A 17,056-nucleotide genomic window follows, 5' to 3' on the forward strand; every position below is an offset into this window, starting at 1 on the left:
GGATGACTTGAGAGCCTTTCTTTGCTTGGAAAACACTTGAAATTTCCGAAGCAAAGCATTGTCCCTCTCAAACCTCCCCCTACTCTACTTCACTTCAAACACTACTACTCGACCACTCTCATTCCGTTCCATCTTTCCAAGACTTCGTTTACAGCCCAACACTTGGCTGATTTCTCTCTCTCCTATCTCTCTCCGTCCTTCCTTTTTCTATTCTCAGTGCTGTCAATGTTCTTCTTTCGTTCAGCCACGTTCCAGTCGGACCAAATCCTTTTCATTATACGTTTCTTCTCCTACCTTGCCTCTGTTGATAATTCCTATGCATCCTCCACTTCCATCATCTGCCCTTATTACCTTCCACTCATTGTATGTGATTGTGTTCGCCTTGTGTTAGTGCTCTACATGCACACTAAATGTGAACCCTACAAGATCTTAGTCTGTGCATGTGCTTGACTTCATTCATCATTTGGCCCTAAGTCGTAGTTAGCTATAATGAGAATTTTGATGTCGGTGTGACCAGTAATTCAAAGCTAGTTGGGTTGATATACCTTATTATTATTCCTCCTGCGGGATAGCCAGTCTATATACCAAAGTTTACTGAGCCATGAGACTGGTCTCAGATGAGGCATCAAATTGTTTTATACAGTAAATTAAAAGTCTTGGAAGACAATACACATATATACTCCAGATGCCCGCTGGCCTCTCCGGATCATTCCCTTCCCGGAATCCGCAACCTATCGACACCTCAGGCCATAATCTCCCTCCGCCCTAACTTTCCTACCGACATAGATCTTCTTCTCTTACACCTTATCTCCCACGTCCCTCCTCATACTTTGTTTATTTCCTCCTCCAACTGGCACCCTTCACTTAATCTTTGAAGCTTCTAATATACCATGTACCATGTCTTCCGAATCTCCCCCACCATTTGCTCAACGAATGGCAGTCCTCTTTGACCCAGCGCAGATCATGGCAATGGCCATACCCTGTACGTGCTACGGACAAGATGTCCTTTACCGCACTTCTTAGTTCCTCCGGGCTATATTTGGATTCAAGATTGGTTTTCCACCTAGACTCCACTTTGTATTGGCCTGTTGACCCCATGAGTTCTCTTCTCTACTTCACACACGAGATCATCATTTCTTCCCCGCATGAAGTTATTTGATATTGACCTCCGTACCGTCATTTTGTTGAACCGTTTCACTTTCGCCTTCATATTATAGAACAGCATAAATCCAGAGCCTCACATTCTAAAGCACCGCTAATCTCGCATACAGATTACATTCGCGCCTGCACCGAGGCAGTCTTCCAGAGAGGCCAGGTTCTCGCTCCCCTCACGCAAACCCACCGCCTACGTGACGAAGCATTTGGTCGATTCTGGATTGCATTTTCCGGTGAGTTCAGCACCCAGCCTGTCCAAAAATGCTGATTTTGGGACACATTCTGTATTCGATGTGTTCTAGAAACATTCAAGCATATTTTCCTTGTCCCTCATTCTACTCTCTCCTCGCGCCAACAAACTATGCAATTCTGCCCTTCACCTTCTTACCAAAATAACCAAGAACGCTAAGTCTTCGATCCCCCTCCCTAGCACCCCGAGAAGACCAACCACCTCCATCTGCAGGGGATGAGGTTGCGGCTACCCCCGCAAGCTCCTCGGATCTAATTCCCCCGCTCCTGAGCACCGCCTCCGGCGTTGTCCTCGACATCGGCCCCGGCACAGGAACCCAAATGCCCCTCCTGCGTTCGCCTGCCATTAGCGCCATCTACGGTGCCGAGCCCTGCGTGGGTCTGCATGCCACGCTGCGCGCTAAGGCCGCATCCGAAGGCCTGGACGCCAAGTACCACATCTTGCCGTGCGGCGCTTCTGCAGCGGAGCTGGTACCCGCGCTGCAGGCTGCGGGCGTAGACCAGGCGAGCGGGGTGTTCGATACGATCCTATGCGTGCGGGTGCTCTGTTCCGTGCCTGAGATGGAACGCACGGCGCGCGAGCTGTACGCGTTGCTGAAGCCGGGTGGGCGGGTGCTTGTTACGGAGCATGTAGTGAATCCGTGGCAGGCGGCAAAGGGGTCGCTGGCTGCACGGGTGATGCAGGGCGTGTATATGCTGCTTGGGTGGTGGTTTTTTGTTGGTGATTGTTGCCTGGATCGGGATACAGAGGGGGCGCTGAGGGCAGCGGCAGATGAAGATGGTGGGTGGGAGAGTATGTCGCTGGAGAGGTCGTTTTGGTGGTCACCTTTGCCGTATATCTCGGGTGCTTTGGTGAAAAAGAGTGCATAGATTGAGTGTAGAGAAGATAGAGCAGGTTTAATTATTGCGAATTTTTTTTTGATTTGGAGTAATAAGTGCTTTGTATGAGTATTTCGCTATGGATAAGTCGTTGGGTATCATAGTTGTTTGACAGAATACAATGTGAATCAGTCGAAGAATGTACATCGTCACGCTCGGTTAATGTAGATTGGGGTATATAATATGCCTGGTGCAAAAATGAAAAGTTGTGAGGCGCAATTTTAGTCGAATCAATTGGGCTTTGGGCGCCCTGGAGGCCAGAAATCAAATAGATCCAGCGCCTCGGACGTCCAGGGGCCTTCTTCGTGTTCTTCTGGAAGTTCTGGCGTGTCGCTCAGCACGCTCCGGGTGAGAGTAGGTTTTGATGGGAGGGTTCTCAAAGCAGATGGATCGGATAATGATTTACGGAGGGGAGCGTCCAGGGGTCTTCTTGTTGAAGAATGTCGTGGTAAAGATGGAGGTTGTCGATCAGCAACTGGATTTCGAGAAGTAATGGGCAATTTTCGAGCTCCTTGACGGCGTTCAGATCCAAGAGCTGCATCGTCGATCATCTCCTCTAGAATAAATTGAGTGGAGTCAGATGGCATAAATTCGGCATTCGTTGACTCGATCTCCTGAAGAGGGGCCTTGGAGGGTCTGAAAATTTTTGGTTAGCCTCTGAAATTGGGTACTTGCCAAGTACGTACTGACTGCGACTCCAAGGGATCTGATAATGGTTGACTTCGGCTAGTAGGTGATGAGAAGGAGGATTTTGGTGTCGACTTCTGTGATGTATCAGTTGGGATCAACGCGCTGTACATTAATTTTCGCCTAGGCTTTCCAGAAACCATTCGCAAGGTCTTAATTGGCGCATTTAAAGGACCATTTTCCGAGCTTTGTCTTGGAGGGTTGGCAGGTAAGGGGTGCCGGGCATTGCGAGCACCTAGTTCGAACGGTGCATCCCTGGTCGTTGTAGTTGTGGTTGGCTTTTTTGTTGAAGTGGCTGCCTCTGTGACCTGATTGCTTGGGTCTGGTGGAGTTGGTACAGCAGGCTTTTTGAAGACCGGAGGATCAACCTTCGAGGATCCTGGGGTTTCTTCGGTGTCTCTCGATTTGCCTGCACCAGACTGCGCCTTCGACGCGGACTCTTTCTGAACCCTGTGTATCTCTTTTGTTGGAAGATGATTCTGGGTCTGCCTCGCAGAGAGCCCATCCGCTTCCGTCAAGTCCACCACCTCGGCCTGGGATGTTCTCTTAGTAAAGGTACCCCTTTCGTCTGGATGCCTTGCGAAAGAAGATACTTTCTGTCGCTTGAGCGCTCGTTCTGAAGATTCTGGTGTATCTGGCGATGGGGCCGGTGGGTGACGTTCTTCGTAAGGCGAGATCAAACGCCCAATTTGTGTTTTCTTGATACCGAGAAGGTCATTCAAGGAGCGAAAAGTCTGTGATGAGCCAGATGAGCGAACGGGCGTTGAGGTACGCGATGGTCCCTGAAACAGAGAGGTGGAGCTAGTCGAGGTCGGTGACCCCTGAATGGACTTTTTCTTGTCAAACAGGTTTGAAATATCGGCCTGTGTCGTGCTCATGCGTTCACCGACCTGAATCAACGCGCCCATGTCCAGCTCAAGCTCATCGCCATCCTGCACCTCATCCGCGGACCGCCAGTGGTGATCGCCAATGTAGTTCCCTTGGTCATCATAGACCATTATGCGCCTGTTGAAGGCGTGATAGCGGAGGTAGCCATCTTGCCAGCGTTTGGACTTGCGACGGAGGTCGTGGGTATAGAGGCAGCGGAACTTGATCACGGACGCGGTAATCTGGGAGGCGTTTGGGGCAGTGCCTCGCGGTGTGGAGGATGCTGGAGCAGACATTGTAGATCAATAGAATTTTTTGAACATAGTATAGCCCCCTCACACATGCCAGAGCCGGTGGGGCAAGAGCACCGTGTCAGGATGAGGTGGATGGTAACGGACGAGGTGCGAGGCGGAGAGGCACCATGGGGACGATAAGCGATAAGCGATAGGCGTATCGGGCTTAGGGAAACTCCGAGTTGTAGAGTTACATTTACTTTAGCTTCGCTTGAATTTGGAGATTGAGAGACTCAATGACATGAGCGAGATATCATGATTGCCCAGTTCAGATTGTCATCATAATTCAGCTAAGGCGCTGGATCTTTTGTTACGCAACTAAGCAGATGCACGAATATCGTCCGATGAAGCCTTACGTCCATCAGGGGACCAGGCGGTATCCCAGACGGGGCTATAAATAAATAGTCAGTCTTCATTTGACTTCGCCTTGGCCTCCTGCACAATCCTTAAATGGGATGAAGGATGAAGGATGAACCCGATGATCTCTTCTCTTGAAACTATGTTCAATCCTTCATGGCAGGCATTGGCCATGGCTGCCCCAAGGTTGCTCGGCCCCCACACGGCATTGCCCTGCACTTCATCTGCAACCCGTTTCCTTTCCTTCGCGCTGATTTGTCTGGACTCTCCACTAGCCGTGGCTGTCCACTGCCCATCACTCCCTCGGTGGAGTGACTTCGCAAGGCAGTTTTGACCCATGTTGCAATACTCAATCCCTGATCGGCTTGCCCACGTCCTGCCAAGTGGAGGTGGTTAGCCCGAGAGCCGCAACCCAGAGGCTGAAACACGCCGGGGCCGTGCGCTCTGTGTCATTCGAGGAGCTGCAGGCGCAAATCGGAGGGGAAGACGTACTTCCTCTTCTACCCTCCTCCCTTTTTCTCTCTTCCCTTCGTATTGCTGACGGCTGGTCCACTCCATCACATAAGAAGCTTGTTTCAATTGATATCTCTCTTCCAACGCCTATTCTGTGCTCCAGTAGGCGGGTGACTTTTCAAGCTAAACTAGGGATCAATCCCGTTTCAACCATTTCCAACCAAATGCTCTGTTTGTGATTCTGGAAACACCTCGGATTCAACATGCAGTCCATGCAAAGACGCTTCGGTCGTATGACCACCAAGCGAACCGCTGATGACAGCCAGGTGGCGGTTCTATTAAAAGATTTTGAAGATGCCGATATGTTGTTGACCAAGGTAGGCAGCATCGTTTCTTGGCCATTGCGAGAGGTTATGAAACTGAATCCATATACCATAGATAATCGAGTCGACCAAAGCCTGGCGCGATGCCTGGATATCCATTGCCACCTTCCAAAGTCGCATGGCCGACGAGTTTGATGGTCTCTATGCACCCATCGCCGGATCGTCCGAGACACCTCCCCGCCACATCCCAGTGGAGACCGACCCCGCGATGCTCGCCCGCACCAACAAGTTCCGCCGTGAAAACGATGAACTACGCGGCGAGCTCACGCAAGAGCTCAACCTGGTCGAGGATCGCATGTCCCGGCCTGCAGAAACAGCGAAGAGTTACCTGGCGCCAATGAAGAAAACAATCAAGAAGCGGAACGATAAAAAGGTACCAATCAACTCCCCAGCGGAGGAAAACACCCCCCTTGGGACTATAACATATCACGATCGATCAATTGAATGATGAAGCTAATCATACTTTATCTTTATCGGTCAAATAGTCTGATTTCGAGCGTTATCAAAGCAAAGTTGACAGCCTCATCCACAAGACTAAACGAACCGACCGTGAAAATGTCAATCTCGCCAAGGCAGAGCTCGACCTCTCCACAGCTAAAGAGGTATATCCATCAATCTCTTTCTCTCCTTCTCTCTTATCCTGATATAACACGATGTCTATCATTAAAACTTGACATTACCTTAACATTCCAATTTACTAAATATTTCAATCTCCAGGCCTACCAAGCCGCCGATGACGACCTCCTCCGACGCCTCCCAACCCTAATCTCCCTCCTCTTCTCTCTCTCCCCCTACATCTTGCGCGCACAAATCGAAATTCAGAACCGTATGCTTGCCCATTACTACACCGTACTCGTCGGTTATTGCGAAGAAGAAGGCTTCCCCTCTCCACCTCCACCCATGGATCATATAATCCACGACTTCGACCTCGCCCACAAGCCCGCCCAAGCTGATATCGAAAGCCTCAGCTGCCTGGCGCATGGCAAAGCCCTGCGTCTTGCCCAAGCACCTGATCCCAGCCCCCAATCCCCCTCCAAACGCCCCTCCATCAGCAGTCGCACGACTAGCAGCATCTCTATTCGCAGCGCTGCCAGCAGCAAGTACTCCCTGCCGCCGCCCATGCCGAAGCCTTGCGCCACTGAGCTACCCCCACCCTCCCCGGCCTCTTCCATCATGACACCACCCATTTCGATCGGCAGCTCCTCCAGCACACCGCCGCTCTCCAGTGCCGGCGGCTCCTACACGCCGCCCGTGCCGAACTTTGCCGCGCCGGCGCCTGCGCCGCCAACCGGTGTTCAGTTCTCCCCGGCTGGCCCGAAAATCGATCATTTCCGGCTGGACCGGGGCAACGGGGCCCCAGTCGTGGCGTCATCGTTTGGCCCAGACGCTTTGGCGCTGGCGGCGACGAAGAAAAAGAAGCCTCCACCCCCGCCACGGCCAAGCATGAAGTTTGTCACGGCACTGTATGATTTCGATGGACAGGGCCATGGGGATCTCTGTTTCCGGGAGGGTGACCGGATCCAGGTGGTGCAGAGGACAGAGAGTACAGATGACTGGTGGGAAGGGGAGCTGCGAGGGGTACGGGGGCAGTTCCCTGCGAATTATGTCGAGTAAGGAAGAGGTTGGGTTTATTAAGCTGGCAAATGATGTAAGGAAAATTCTTTGCCGTGGAGATAGGGGCAATTTGAGCCTTTGGAAAGAAAAGCAAATTGATGTCAAGGCAAAATTTCAGCAAGGCTTCGAGGTGGAAGGGGTGGTGTGCACATTTAAATTAACGTGACGACCATTCATGATGCATTTTTTGTGTTTTATACTGCTTTTGAGTATGACGGAGGATGCAGATAATGAGCGAGAGGGATTAGGATTTAATTGAATACTGGTTGCTGCGAATACTATGTCTTTGGATTCTGAAGTGAGAAGGTACATATATGTCTGGTGTGCGTTATATTGGAGGATTCAAGTAGACGGCACATGAATCTGCATTGTATATTCTTCAAATATCTACTGGCAGCACCTTGATTTTGGGGTGTAGACTTCGTGGATATCTCTGCATTGGAAGAGCCTCCATCTGAGAGGACCATAGACCGCTTGCGCAGAAGATTTCATGTGAACCATTAATGATTGCATTTGATCACGGTATTTTAAATAACAAATCGGACTGAACCGACTTCCGGAATCAGTGGAATGTGTTCCCAATAGTTCCGATTGCGTCTGTTGCTTCTACCACACTCGTCAAAGCAGGATACTGGCGAGTATCTCCTGAATATAACCAGCCCTCCAGCTGGTCTTGGTCTAGTATTTCGCAGTCCCGTGTTGGCCCTTGATGAGGCGAACCTTGCGAGGCTCTTTCTTTCCTACAAAACTAAACAGTATAGAAACCACACTGCTTCAAAATCCCGCCACATCAAGCTCGTATTCACTCGCAATGTCAACACATGTCGTGATGATGACCAATCCAGCTCGATCTGACGGTTGCAACGCCTGAAACTCCCTTTTGCCGTCCCAGGGACACCGTGAACCTTATTGGAGGCGGTAGAAGAATCCGTGGGGAAACGAGCTGTCCCCACATTATAAACAGGGGGAATTCCGGGATCGAGCAACATCGAAGTCACAGTATCACCTCCAACCATAACTTAGCAACTTCACATCTCAGCAGGATGTCCGAGACCAGAGCCATTTCCTGGCCCAGTTCTGTTCAATGTTTCGTCTAGTCGCACCGTAAGAGCAACGTCACGACGATGTTGCCACATTGACTTATCCCTAATCTTGCCAACCGGCTTGTCATTGCAAGACAGAGAGGCCATATTCTCCCAAAGCAACCGCTCAGTCTCAAACAGAAAAGGTAGCGAGAGATAACGAATATATTATGCGACTTCTCGGATGAGATTAACATTCTTGTCATGCAGAGGCGTTGGGTTGGGCGTGTTCGCAGGCCGGTCGTCGGTAGATCACCTTTGCTTCAAGCTGTTTGCGGTCATAACGAAAGTTTCGAATGGCGTAAGTTCCTAGGGCTTTCGATTGAAACCACCTCAAGATTTTATCCAAACATGGCCATTGTTGCCGCCCAATCCGCATCCAGCCCTCCTTTGTCTTTCGCAGTCGATTTAAGGAATGGAGATTTGTCGCGGTAGAGACTAAAAAATCCTCTATGCGGTGGTTAGTTAAAGCCGCGCCATCACTGCTCAGACCTTGTTCTGGGTTGAGAATATAAATCTCGGAATATAAAAAATGATCAACTTATCGTAATCATGCTCGATTTTTCTTGCCTGCACGAGGTGTCCCCAGCTCCATTAACGATGACCAAACATCTTGGGCTCCTCCGATAGCTTTCCACCATTGTTGTCGTGCAAGTTGTTAATGAGCGCTATTGTCGAATCGTCGAGCCCCATATGAGTGATGCACAGTGATCATCATGAAAACGAAGGTTGAAAATTCAGATTTCAGGCTTTCGGGAGCAAAAACAATGAAACCTCCTGAAATTACAGTCTGTCACAACTTGGAATGGATCGGAACGACAACTCCGCTGCTCCGAGACGCCCCTTTCTGAATGGGGCCCCAATCCCAGATGGAACAAGCTGCTGCTGCGCTCTTGGTCAAGGCAAGAAAAAAGAATAGAATATAAACCCCAGAAGAATGGCACAATAACCAACGGAAATTGTCTATGTTTCCCAGGACTACGCTAATGCATGGGAATACTAGACAACTAGGGCCTATGCCAATATGAACGCCGAGCGAATTGCTATTGCTCTCAAGATGTGACAGGACTTTCTTGCAGTTTTGGGGCGCAACGACGTCTTAGCTTGCTTTCTAATAGGCTACCCCCTTTTTCGTCTTCGAAAAAGATACTGTACCAAAACATACGGTTGATGACAGACTTGGCTGCATGTCTGTGGAATCCTCTCCCGGCCTGGCCTTCGTCGGATACAGTGGGGACAGTCTCACTAAATTCAAAAAATGAGATTCAACGCTTGGCAAGTCCCTCAGCACTTTTCTAGAGTACAGTCTATAAACGCTTAGAATATAAAGAGACAAATCCCACCACCCTATTCTGTTTGTGTATAGTAGATGTGAATTTACGATATGAGACAGACAGCATCTATCAAACACACACATGGCAAACGATGCTGGTTTGTTGACTGCTCACATTGGTGCCGATAGAAGCAAATATGGAGTTTTCAAGTACGACTTTCACGAATTATGTTGGGTCCTGGCGGCCCGGGATCGAGTGGCAAAGTTGCTCGGAATCTATGTCCAGCAACCACAGCGAACCGCTTTTGCTGGCACGGACCCACTGCTGAAATCTGGCGATATCCCGGCATGGTATTGCTCTTTACGTATATTAGTGCAGGTCCTCGAGATAGCTGAACCCGTCGAAAAGAATGAAGCCTCGGTTAGGGCTTCTCTAGGGCTCGTGCACTTCATCCCAAATGTCACTAGACTCAACCGGCACATCTATGCACCTTCCCCCCACAGCTAGAAGCTGTGGAAGGCTTTCATCACACACAACAAGATGACGGCAAATACTCCCCTCGATATGTCTCATCTTGGCTACGCTACCGACGCTCTGGGTAATGAGTTGGATCCCATCGAGCCGGAGCGGCCCGCTTCTGGGTTTACCCAGTCTGCTGGTTCCGGCTTATTGCGAAATACCGACCTTGTGTCTTTACCCGAGGGCTATCCTGGATCCAACTTAAGGCTCGGCGAACAGTCCATAAATCCTAAAGTTCCTATCCCTCGAGCTAAACATTTCTTCAACTCGACCAGCACAGGCCGTGTCAGCCGTGCGTGTGTTAATTGCCATGAGCTCAAGGCAAAATGTAGCGGCCATCGCCCCTCCTGCCATCGCTGCCAGGAGGCTGGGATACCGTGTTCCTACGCCGACCGAAAGCACGAAAAGATCCGCAAGTTCGTGGGAAACAAAACAACTCATTCATGGTCGGCACTAATCAAGAACCTTGCATAGGCAACTAGATGACGCTTCTGCTCAGATTAACACCTATGAAACTTTGATACGAAAATTATACCCGAGACTCGACGAGGCGTCGAGGCAGCTTGTTGACCAGACCCTCGGTTACCGTTTATTGACTGTGAGATTCAAAGCCCTTCCATACACCCTTTCTTATATCTGGAACCCGCGTCTCCTTATCCTGTCCCTAACTCGCCAAGTTAATCAAGACCGGTGGAAATCGATCTAGCTATAGCCATCTACAGGTGCCTTCCGCTCCTCATGACAAAGACCTTTCTCAATACCCTTTGGTGACTACAGACTACACGGCAGAGGATTTCAACCGAAGTGGAAAGGTCCAGGCAATGGGTTTTATAGGCGATCACTCGGAGGTAACATGGTTGTATAAGCTCAAACGCTTCTTGGACCATCATGATAATTGTCCAATACTCACCTGTGAGAGCCCGGATCAGCGTTCTGACTCCATTTCATCCCTGAATTATTTCCAGGACGACGCTCAACTCTCGAAGCTTGATAATGTCGACCTTTCTCAGCGGCCTCCCTGGCATATTGCTGACCAACTTGTGAAAACCTATTTCCAAGCTGTACATCATGCTTTTCCTATCATAGGAAAGAACATTTTTCTGCTTCAATTTCGATCATTCTACGAAGATCCGGACGCGCGACCTAGAACGCGGTGGGTTGCTGTACTTAATTTAGTATTTGCCATCGCGTCCAAGTTCCAATTGCTCGTTACCAACAAGGATGAGGGACATAGCGATGACCATCACACATATTTTGCGAGAGCGTGGCGTTTGAGTATGCAGGATGTCGCTCTTATCGATCATCCCAACCTGCAGCAAGTCCAAGTTGAAGGACTAACTGCGTTCTACCTTCTATCTAACTTCCAAGTCAACCGGTACGGTTTTGTTTTTCTGTTCCCAGTTCCTTGATGGCTAGTTTACTATTCTAATGGATCATCTTCCGCTTTGCTAGATCATGGCGAATTACCGGAATTGCAGTTCGATCCGCAGTGGCCATGGGCCTCAACCTCCGCAATGCAGCAGAGACTGTCACTAAAATCTCTAAAGAGACCCGGTACCGCGTGTGGTGGGCATTATGCATGCTGGATACAGTACTTTGCGTACGAACCGGTCGCCCACCTAGTACCGAGGCGGCCTTCTGCACTACCCCCTTACCAATCCCCTACCCTGAGGAGGACTTCGGGCTCCAGGAAATTGTCCAAATTATTGACAACCTAAGTATTCGAAACAGTTTGGTGAACTCTCTCCTACCTGGGACTATTGACGGCAGTGGCGAGACTGTGGATGGGACGAATGAACCCTGGACGAATCAAAGTCCCATCATGGAGACAGTCTCGCGGAAAGGAAAAGAACCTGGGAAGACACAATGGGATATCAAGAAAAATATTACTCCCAACATCTCTCTGTCATTTCTCTATGGCCTTCATCTGGATTGTCTTTTGAGACGGGTCCTTGTTTCTCTGTATGCTCCTGGGGAAACAAGGTGGTCCTGGGTCGAGAAGGAGAGTACAATGTCAGGCCTCAACAATAACGCCGAAAACTGGCTCTCGCGTCTCCCTGAGGAGTTTAATTTCACGAAACTTGACGCCACTGACCCTTTCATTCGACAACGTGCTGATCTCGCTTTCCGCTTCTATACTACGAAGATCGCTATATCCCAACCCTGCCTCCGTCGCATCGCCTACGAAACCTCTGCCACCAATCCCCCGAGCACTTTCTGTAGCAACATGGCATTAATATGTGTGCAAATGGCATGTAAGATGCTGGATTTGCTCCCAAGCACCCCCGATGCGGCCTGGCTGTATGGAATCTCACCTTGGTGGTGTGTACTACACTACGTAATGCAATCTATGACAGTGATTCTCACGCAACTCATTGTGTGTACCGAACCTGGATCTCCAGACGCTACAACTCTCATCAGCAAAATTGGCAAAGCCCTCAGATGGCTTCGAGAGATATCCATCAAAGATCCTAACTCTGGACGAGCCTGGCTTGTCTGTATGCAAATTCTCTCGCGACAAGGCGAGAAGTTTGCTTTTGAATTTGACACGGAGCTCTAGGCTCTGGTCATGTTCTCCACATATCTATATCAATTATACCATGTCGGTTTCCGAGCTACTTCTTAGGTTCATTTGACCCAGACCATGTAACTCACGTCGCACGGATTCTATCTCGAGGAATACTATCATTATGCTAACTAAATCAACAGGAAATAGGGTGGGCTGGCCGACGTGAGATCCATGCTTGTTTGAGGCTTTATAGACATATAAACCTAAATCTATACCCTAAACTAAACTAACCGTCTATTTGGCGAATTACCGTAGCAGTGAAATCACACAGTGTGACTATGATTTGGTCTGTTCGTTGAACTCGGGCAGGCATATAGACCTTTTACAAACAAGAACCCTTATCTTTCTCAAATCTTTGTCTGATTATCTGAAAAGTTAAGCTCCCTACACGTTTAAATCACTATTGGTGACTTGCCAATCATTATCAAATGCTTATCATCGGTAATTATTAACTCGATTCATACTGGATACATGTTATAGCGTTAAGCTATTTTCATCTTCCTATCACATCAGGACTGCTATAGTTACATTCCCAGGTATGACTAAGCAACTTTATTCTCTCGTGGGACATTGGAATATTCAGTCGTCAGGACATTCGTATGGTGATGGTCGAATGACAGCCTACAAAATGTCTCTGAGAGAATGATAAAGGTGAGAGTGTTGAGTGTGACTTGTAATGCACATATAATGGAGCTTTGATGTGAAGTTCGAACCTTTTTAATATGTTGATACTTTTTAAGAAGGTTCTGAGGGCTATGAGACTTCCATGAGACTTTATCGCTATTAATAAATATCGAAAAATGATTCCAGGCAGGTTGCCGACAATAGTGATCCCCAAGCTCCAATGTCCAAGCGTTGTTGCGAGGACAAGTTGAATTGCCGTCTCCGGGATTTTTGGTTTTAGCTAAATATATTTGAGATGGCAATCCCTCACATCAACCAGCACCAAGTGGTCGAGCAGTAACTCGACTAACGCATCTTCCTTGGTCTAGTGGTCATGATTTCCGCTTGTCATTAACACCGATAAGCGCGGGAGACCGGGGTTCGATTCCCCGAGGGAGAGTTCTTTTTTGCGTCCGCAACTTTTGTTATCTCTTCTAAAGTATCTGGTTTTTTTTGGCTTTGCAAATTATTTTTCATTGAGAGCTGGATCATAAGACATATTTATTTGACTACAAACTGTTCGGGATGGAAAACATAGTCGCCGTCCTTACGGACAACATTCCGGAAATGAGTGACCAGGGGAACAATATATTTAATGGTGGTATCCACGAACACCAATTCGACATTCTCTCCAGGTTTAGACTCAAACAAGCACAGCAAAGAAGTCTTTCTCACAACAGAAATGCTTCAAATGAACGCTTCACCTGCAGCGGTATTCTCAGACACCTCCCGTCCGATCTGACGGCGCCGGCTATCCAAGAACATCTCCACCATGCGCTTACTAGACATCGTAGAATGCGAACCATGGAGCGTGTGGTACTCATCCATCATCGCATCGTGCTCATTCAGCTGCTGGCTATTCTCATTGTTGAAGGTCTCCATGTCACGGTAGCTTCTCATAGACCGGAACGAGTTGGACTTTACATTTGCAATGGGGCGGCGGGATGAATAGCGCCGGTACTGCTCTTGAGTCCAAACGCGCTTTTGTGGCCTTTCAGCACCAGTTCGGCGAGGGGTGGGAGAATCTGGAACGGAGTGCAGATTTGAAGATCTCATACGCATTGGCGAGAGAATCTGGTCAGCTTGGGCCGGGTATGATATCGATGGAGCGTCCGGTGCAAATGCCGTTGTAGTGTCCTCATCAGGTAAAGGAGGCAAGTTCTTTGTCACCGTTTCAGGATCAATTGTAGGAAGAATAATAGTGGTTCGAATACTAGATGATCGACTGAATGGACGAGAAAAGTTGTTTTGTGTTGAAGATTGGGGCTCCACAGCCAAGAGAGACTCATCGACGTAATTTGCGGAGTCCGGCGCAACTGAGAGACCGGTCAAGTTAGGGGAAAGTACAGAAGGAGATCGTCGTAAGATGCCCATAAAAATTTCGTCATCATCGGTGTGACATTGTGCGTCTTCACGCACATGTTCTCGGGTCGGTGTCACTTTCTCGATTCTCTCAATCTGTGCGCTCATCCAGTGTTGCCAATCAGCACTGGGCTGTCCTCGACTCTCGACACGGGGAGAATCATTAGCACGAGCAGGTGAAATGTAGGCTGTACGGTGAGAAGCAAATATAGTTGCAGTTCCAGTTTCACCAAGAAGGCTAGGTATACTGTCATCTGAACTTTTGGTTGGTGTATTACCGGTGGTGGTTCGAGAGTAGACGCTCGGGGAAACTGTGCTGCATTTAGATCCCTCATGCCGGGCAATAACAACACTTCCAGTATCATCGCCGTCAGAATCTTCGCCAATAACATAGCCCAAACGGAGTGTTCTTTCATCCAGAGCGTTGCTCGGTGGCTTGCTATCCGGAGCCGATGCGTACTGAGCGACCTTTGATGGGGTGTACTTCAGCGGATAGACATTGCGTTTATGTGGCGAGAGGGAGTCCCCGACACGCGCCGTCGTGAAGGACCTGGGGGTTGAAGAATCCTGACTGGGGACGTGACGAATGGTACGTCTGCTTTGGTGGAAATATACAGACGAGGTGCGCTCCGGAATCACGCGATGCTCTGGAACGGTGCCAAAGACGACCTTCTCTTCAGAACTGTTCGTAGTCTGTCGTCCAATTCGTCGCATCAATGCCGAGTACAAGTCATGGCTGTCAGCCCAAGTATCCAAACCTTGACCACTCACGCCCTTGCCCAAGGCATCAGTTACTTGATTGCATGAGGGTGTCTGCTGTCGAGCATTATCACTTTCAGGCACACGAGGAAGTTGCTTGTTAATGTCTCCATGCTCGTCGATCAAAGATAGTGATTGACGATGCCCTATATTTCGAGTCATGATAGTATTGGCGATTGTGGAATCTGCCCAGCTAGTGACGCGCGAGTTGGACGTACAAAGGCTATGGCGGCTCGGAGAAACTTGGGCATTTTGCTGGTCGCTGGAAATGACATACTGCAGATCCATACTATCTTCCACCTTTTTGGATGTGAGCTCTTCATTTGCGATGCTGCCCTCTGGAGCGATAATATTCTCTGTCTCGAATGGAGACTCGGATGGCGGCCCCGGGGGCCTGGACAGCCCAAATACACGCATGAGTCCATTTTTGATGGACGCTGAAATCGTTCGAGACCTGCTGCGGCTTCGCATCGCTGAATCGTGCTCTGAAAGGGAAGCCAGGCCCAAGCCAGTATCACTTGTAGTACGGAACGTTTTCCGAAAAGGCCGATGCTCTCTTTTGCGACGGGAGAAAAATGAGGAGCGCCGGGGTTGAGATCCCAGTCCACCTGCCTCGTCGAGGAATTGGTTGCGAGCGAGTTGGATAGCAGCATCCTGGCTCTTTGCATGCCGGATCGCTCGTGGGGTTTGACGATGAGATCGTATGAATGATATTGAGGGCCGTAGAGTGCGAGGCAACTGAAACTCTGGGCTGTGCTCCGGATCAAAGGGTTCTCGTGAAGGTATTGATGTTGCTCCATACGTGACGTGCGAGGGTCGAGCTCTCGTAGAGAACATGGATTTTGCCTTACGCAATCGGCGATACGATGAGGGGACTGAACTGTCGCGTCCATCAAGGGCCCTGAACTCGTTGATCGGGGGCAGTGCAACGCAGTCTTGCAAGGGATGGGGTATACTGGTCTCGTTTCTTTCCCTTGACTGGCAAGGTGTCACTGGACACATAGCTGATCCTGTTCGAACGGGTAGACTGTCTTCAGTACTTTGGAGGCTTGAATGGGGCCGTCTCCCGGGTATGGCAAAATGTGCTGGGCCACCTAATCGGTCGTAGGGCTGGGATTCTGTTGACGAACCACTCGAGCGCATGGCACGGGAGGCAGCAGCAGTTGCCTGTGCTCTGGCAAGCTCAGCATTGACCGGCTCGGGCTCTGGAGCACGACGAGTTCTTCGCATTGAACGAGTGGACATGGATTTTTTGAGACGGTCTCGTGTATTGAATGTGGAAAACATGTTGTGAAAGTATGCGCTGTACTGGGAATACAATAGAAAGGTTATAGAAGAAGAGAGGAGATAAATCCAAGAGCTGGAGAAGCTCAAGCTTCAACCGAAGCCTTTCAGCCTGGCCACAGCTGGTGGTTTCCATGGCCACAAACCCAACATCACAGCGAGGGAAGGCACGAGCTGTATATCAACAGAGCAGGATAGAAGGTGGGTCAAATGGACAAGGCGCTTAATGGAGTTGGATCTGTATAAATAAGAGGGCCAGTCGTTCCTGCCCAGAGAAACAGCGACATCAACTCTCGATCACGAGATTTCAGGATCACGAGATCGCTGTCGTTTTCATTACCGCCTGAAATATTAAACTTCAGGAGAATCCTACTTTCGAGTTTGAGATACCTCATATTCAGTCCCGATGCATCTGTGATTGACAGTTAAGATCGACCGGCGTCTCAATGCGGGTTGGGCTGTGAGTCACTGCACAGCCTGCAACCTGACTCAACAGCTGCTCACAGTGCGTCAACACAACATGCAGAAGAAGAAATTGAGTCAAGTTTGCATATAAAAGGAGCATCAAAACCCAAAGCTGCAGGTTCAGATAATATTCAAGATCTCT

The 17,056-nt window shown here is 49.2% G+C and overlaps 5 protein-coding genes across 5 annotated transcripts; 3 read left to right on the top strand and 2 right to left on the bottom strand.

The window, feature by feature from the left end:
- Positions 1–897: 897 nt before the first annotated feature.
- On the top strand, positions 898–2,274 carry N7462_003360 (class I SAM-dependent methyltransferase; the record flags this gene model as incomplete). Its single annotated transcript, XM_057075086.1, has 3 exons — positions 898–982; positions 1,272–1,388; positions 1,586–2,274. The coding sequence occupies 3 exons, from the start codon at positions 898–900 to the stop codon at positions 2,272–2,274; spliced, it is 891 nt and encodes a 296-aa protein (XP_056934591.1).
- A 659-nt stretch (positions 2,275–2,933) lies between these two features.
- On the bottom strand, positions 2,934–4,133 carry N7462_003361 (DNA helicase ZGRF1-like domain-containing protein; the record flags this gene model as incomplete). Its single annotated transcript, XM_057075087.1, has 1 exon — positions 2,934–4,133. One exon carries the CDS (start codon positions 4,131–4,133, stop codon positions 2,934–2,936), a length of 1,200 nt encoding a protein of 399 aa, XP_056934592.1.
- Positions 4,134–5,203: 1,070 nt separating this feature from the next.
- N7462_003362 (BAR and SH3 domain-containing protein) lies at positions 5,204–6,937 on the top strand (the record flags this gene model as incomplete). The annotated part of the gene is made up of 4 exons (XM_057075088.1): positions 5,204–5,317; positions 5,379–5,696; positions 5,809–5,925; positions 6,041–6,937. The coding sequence occupies 4 exons, from the start codon at positions 5,204–5,206 to the stop codon at positions 6,935–6,937; spliced, it is 1,446 nt and encodes a 481-aa protein (XP_056934593.1).
- A 2,896-nt stretch (positions 6,938–9,833) lies between these two features.
- On the top strand, positions 9,834–12,372 carry N7462_003363 (uncharacterized protein; the record flags this gene model as incomplete). Its single annotated transcript, XM_057075089.1, has 4 exons — positions 9,834–10,228; positions 10,287–10,410; positions 10,499–11,187; positions 11,265–12,372. 4 exons carry the CDS (start codon positions 9,834–9,836, stop codon positions 12,370–12,372), a joined length of 2,316 nt encoding a protein of 771 aa, XP_056934594.1.
- A 1,359-nt stretch (positions 12,373–13,731) lies between these two features.
- Positions 13,732–16,452, bottom strand: N7462_003364 (uncharacterized protein; the record flags this gene model as incomplete). Its single annotated transcript, XM_057075090.1, has 1 exon — positions 13,732–16,452. One exon carries the CDS (start codon positions 16,450–16,452, stop codon positions 13,732–13,734), a length of 2,721 nt encoding a protein of 906 aa, XP_056934595.1.
- Between the last annotated feature and the right edge of the window lie 604 nt (positions 16,453–17,056).

The sequence above is a fragment of the Penicillium macrosclerotiorum genome (genome assembly GCF_028827735.1).
Source record: "Penicillium macrosclerotiorum strain IBT 26536 chromosome Unknown utg000003l_segment0_segment0, whole genome shotgun sequence".
Classification (NCBI taxonomy): Eukaryota; Fungi; Ascomycota; class Eurotiomycetes; order Eurotiales; family Aspergillaceae; genus Penicillium; species Penicillium macrosclerotiorum.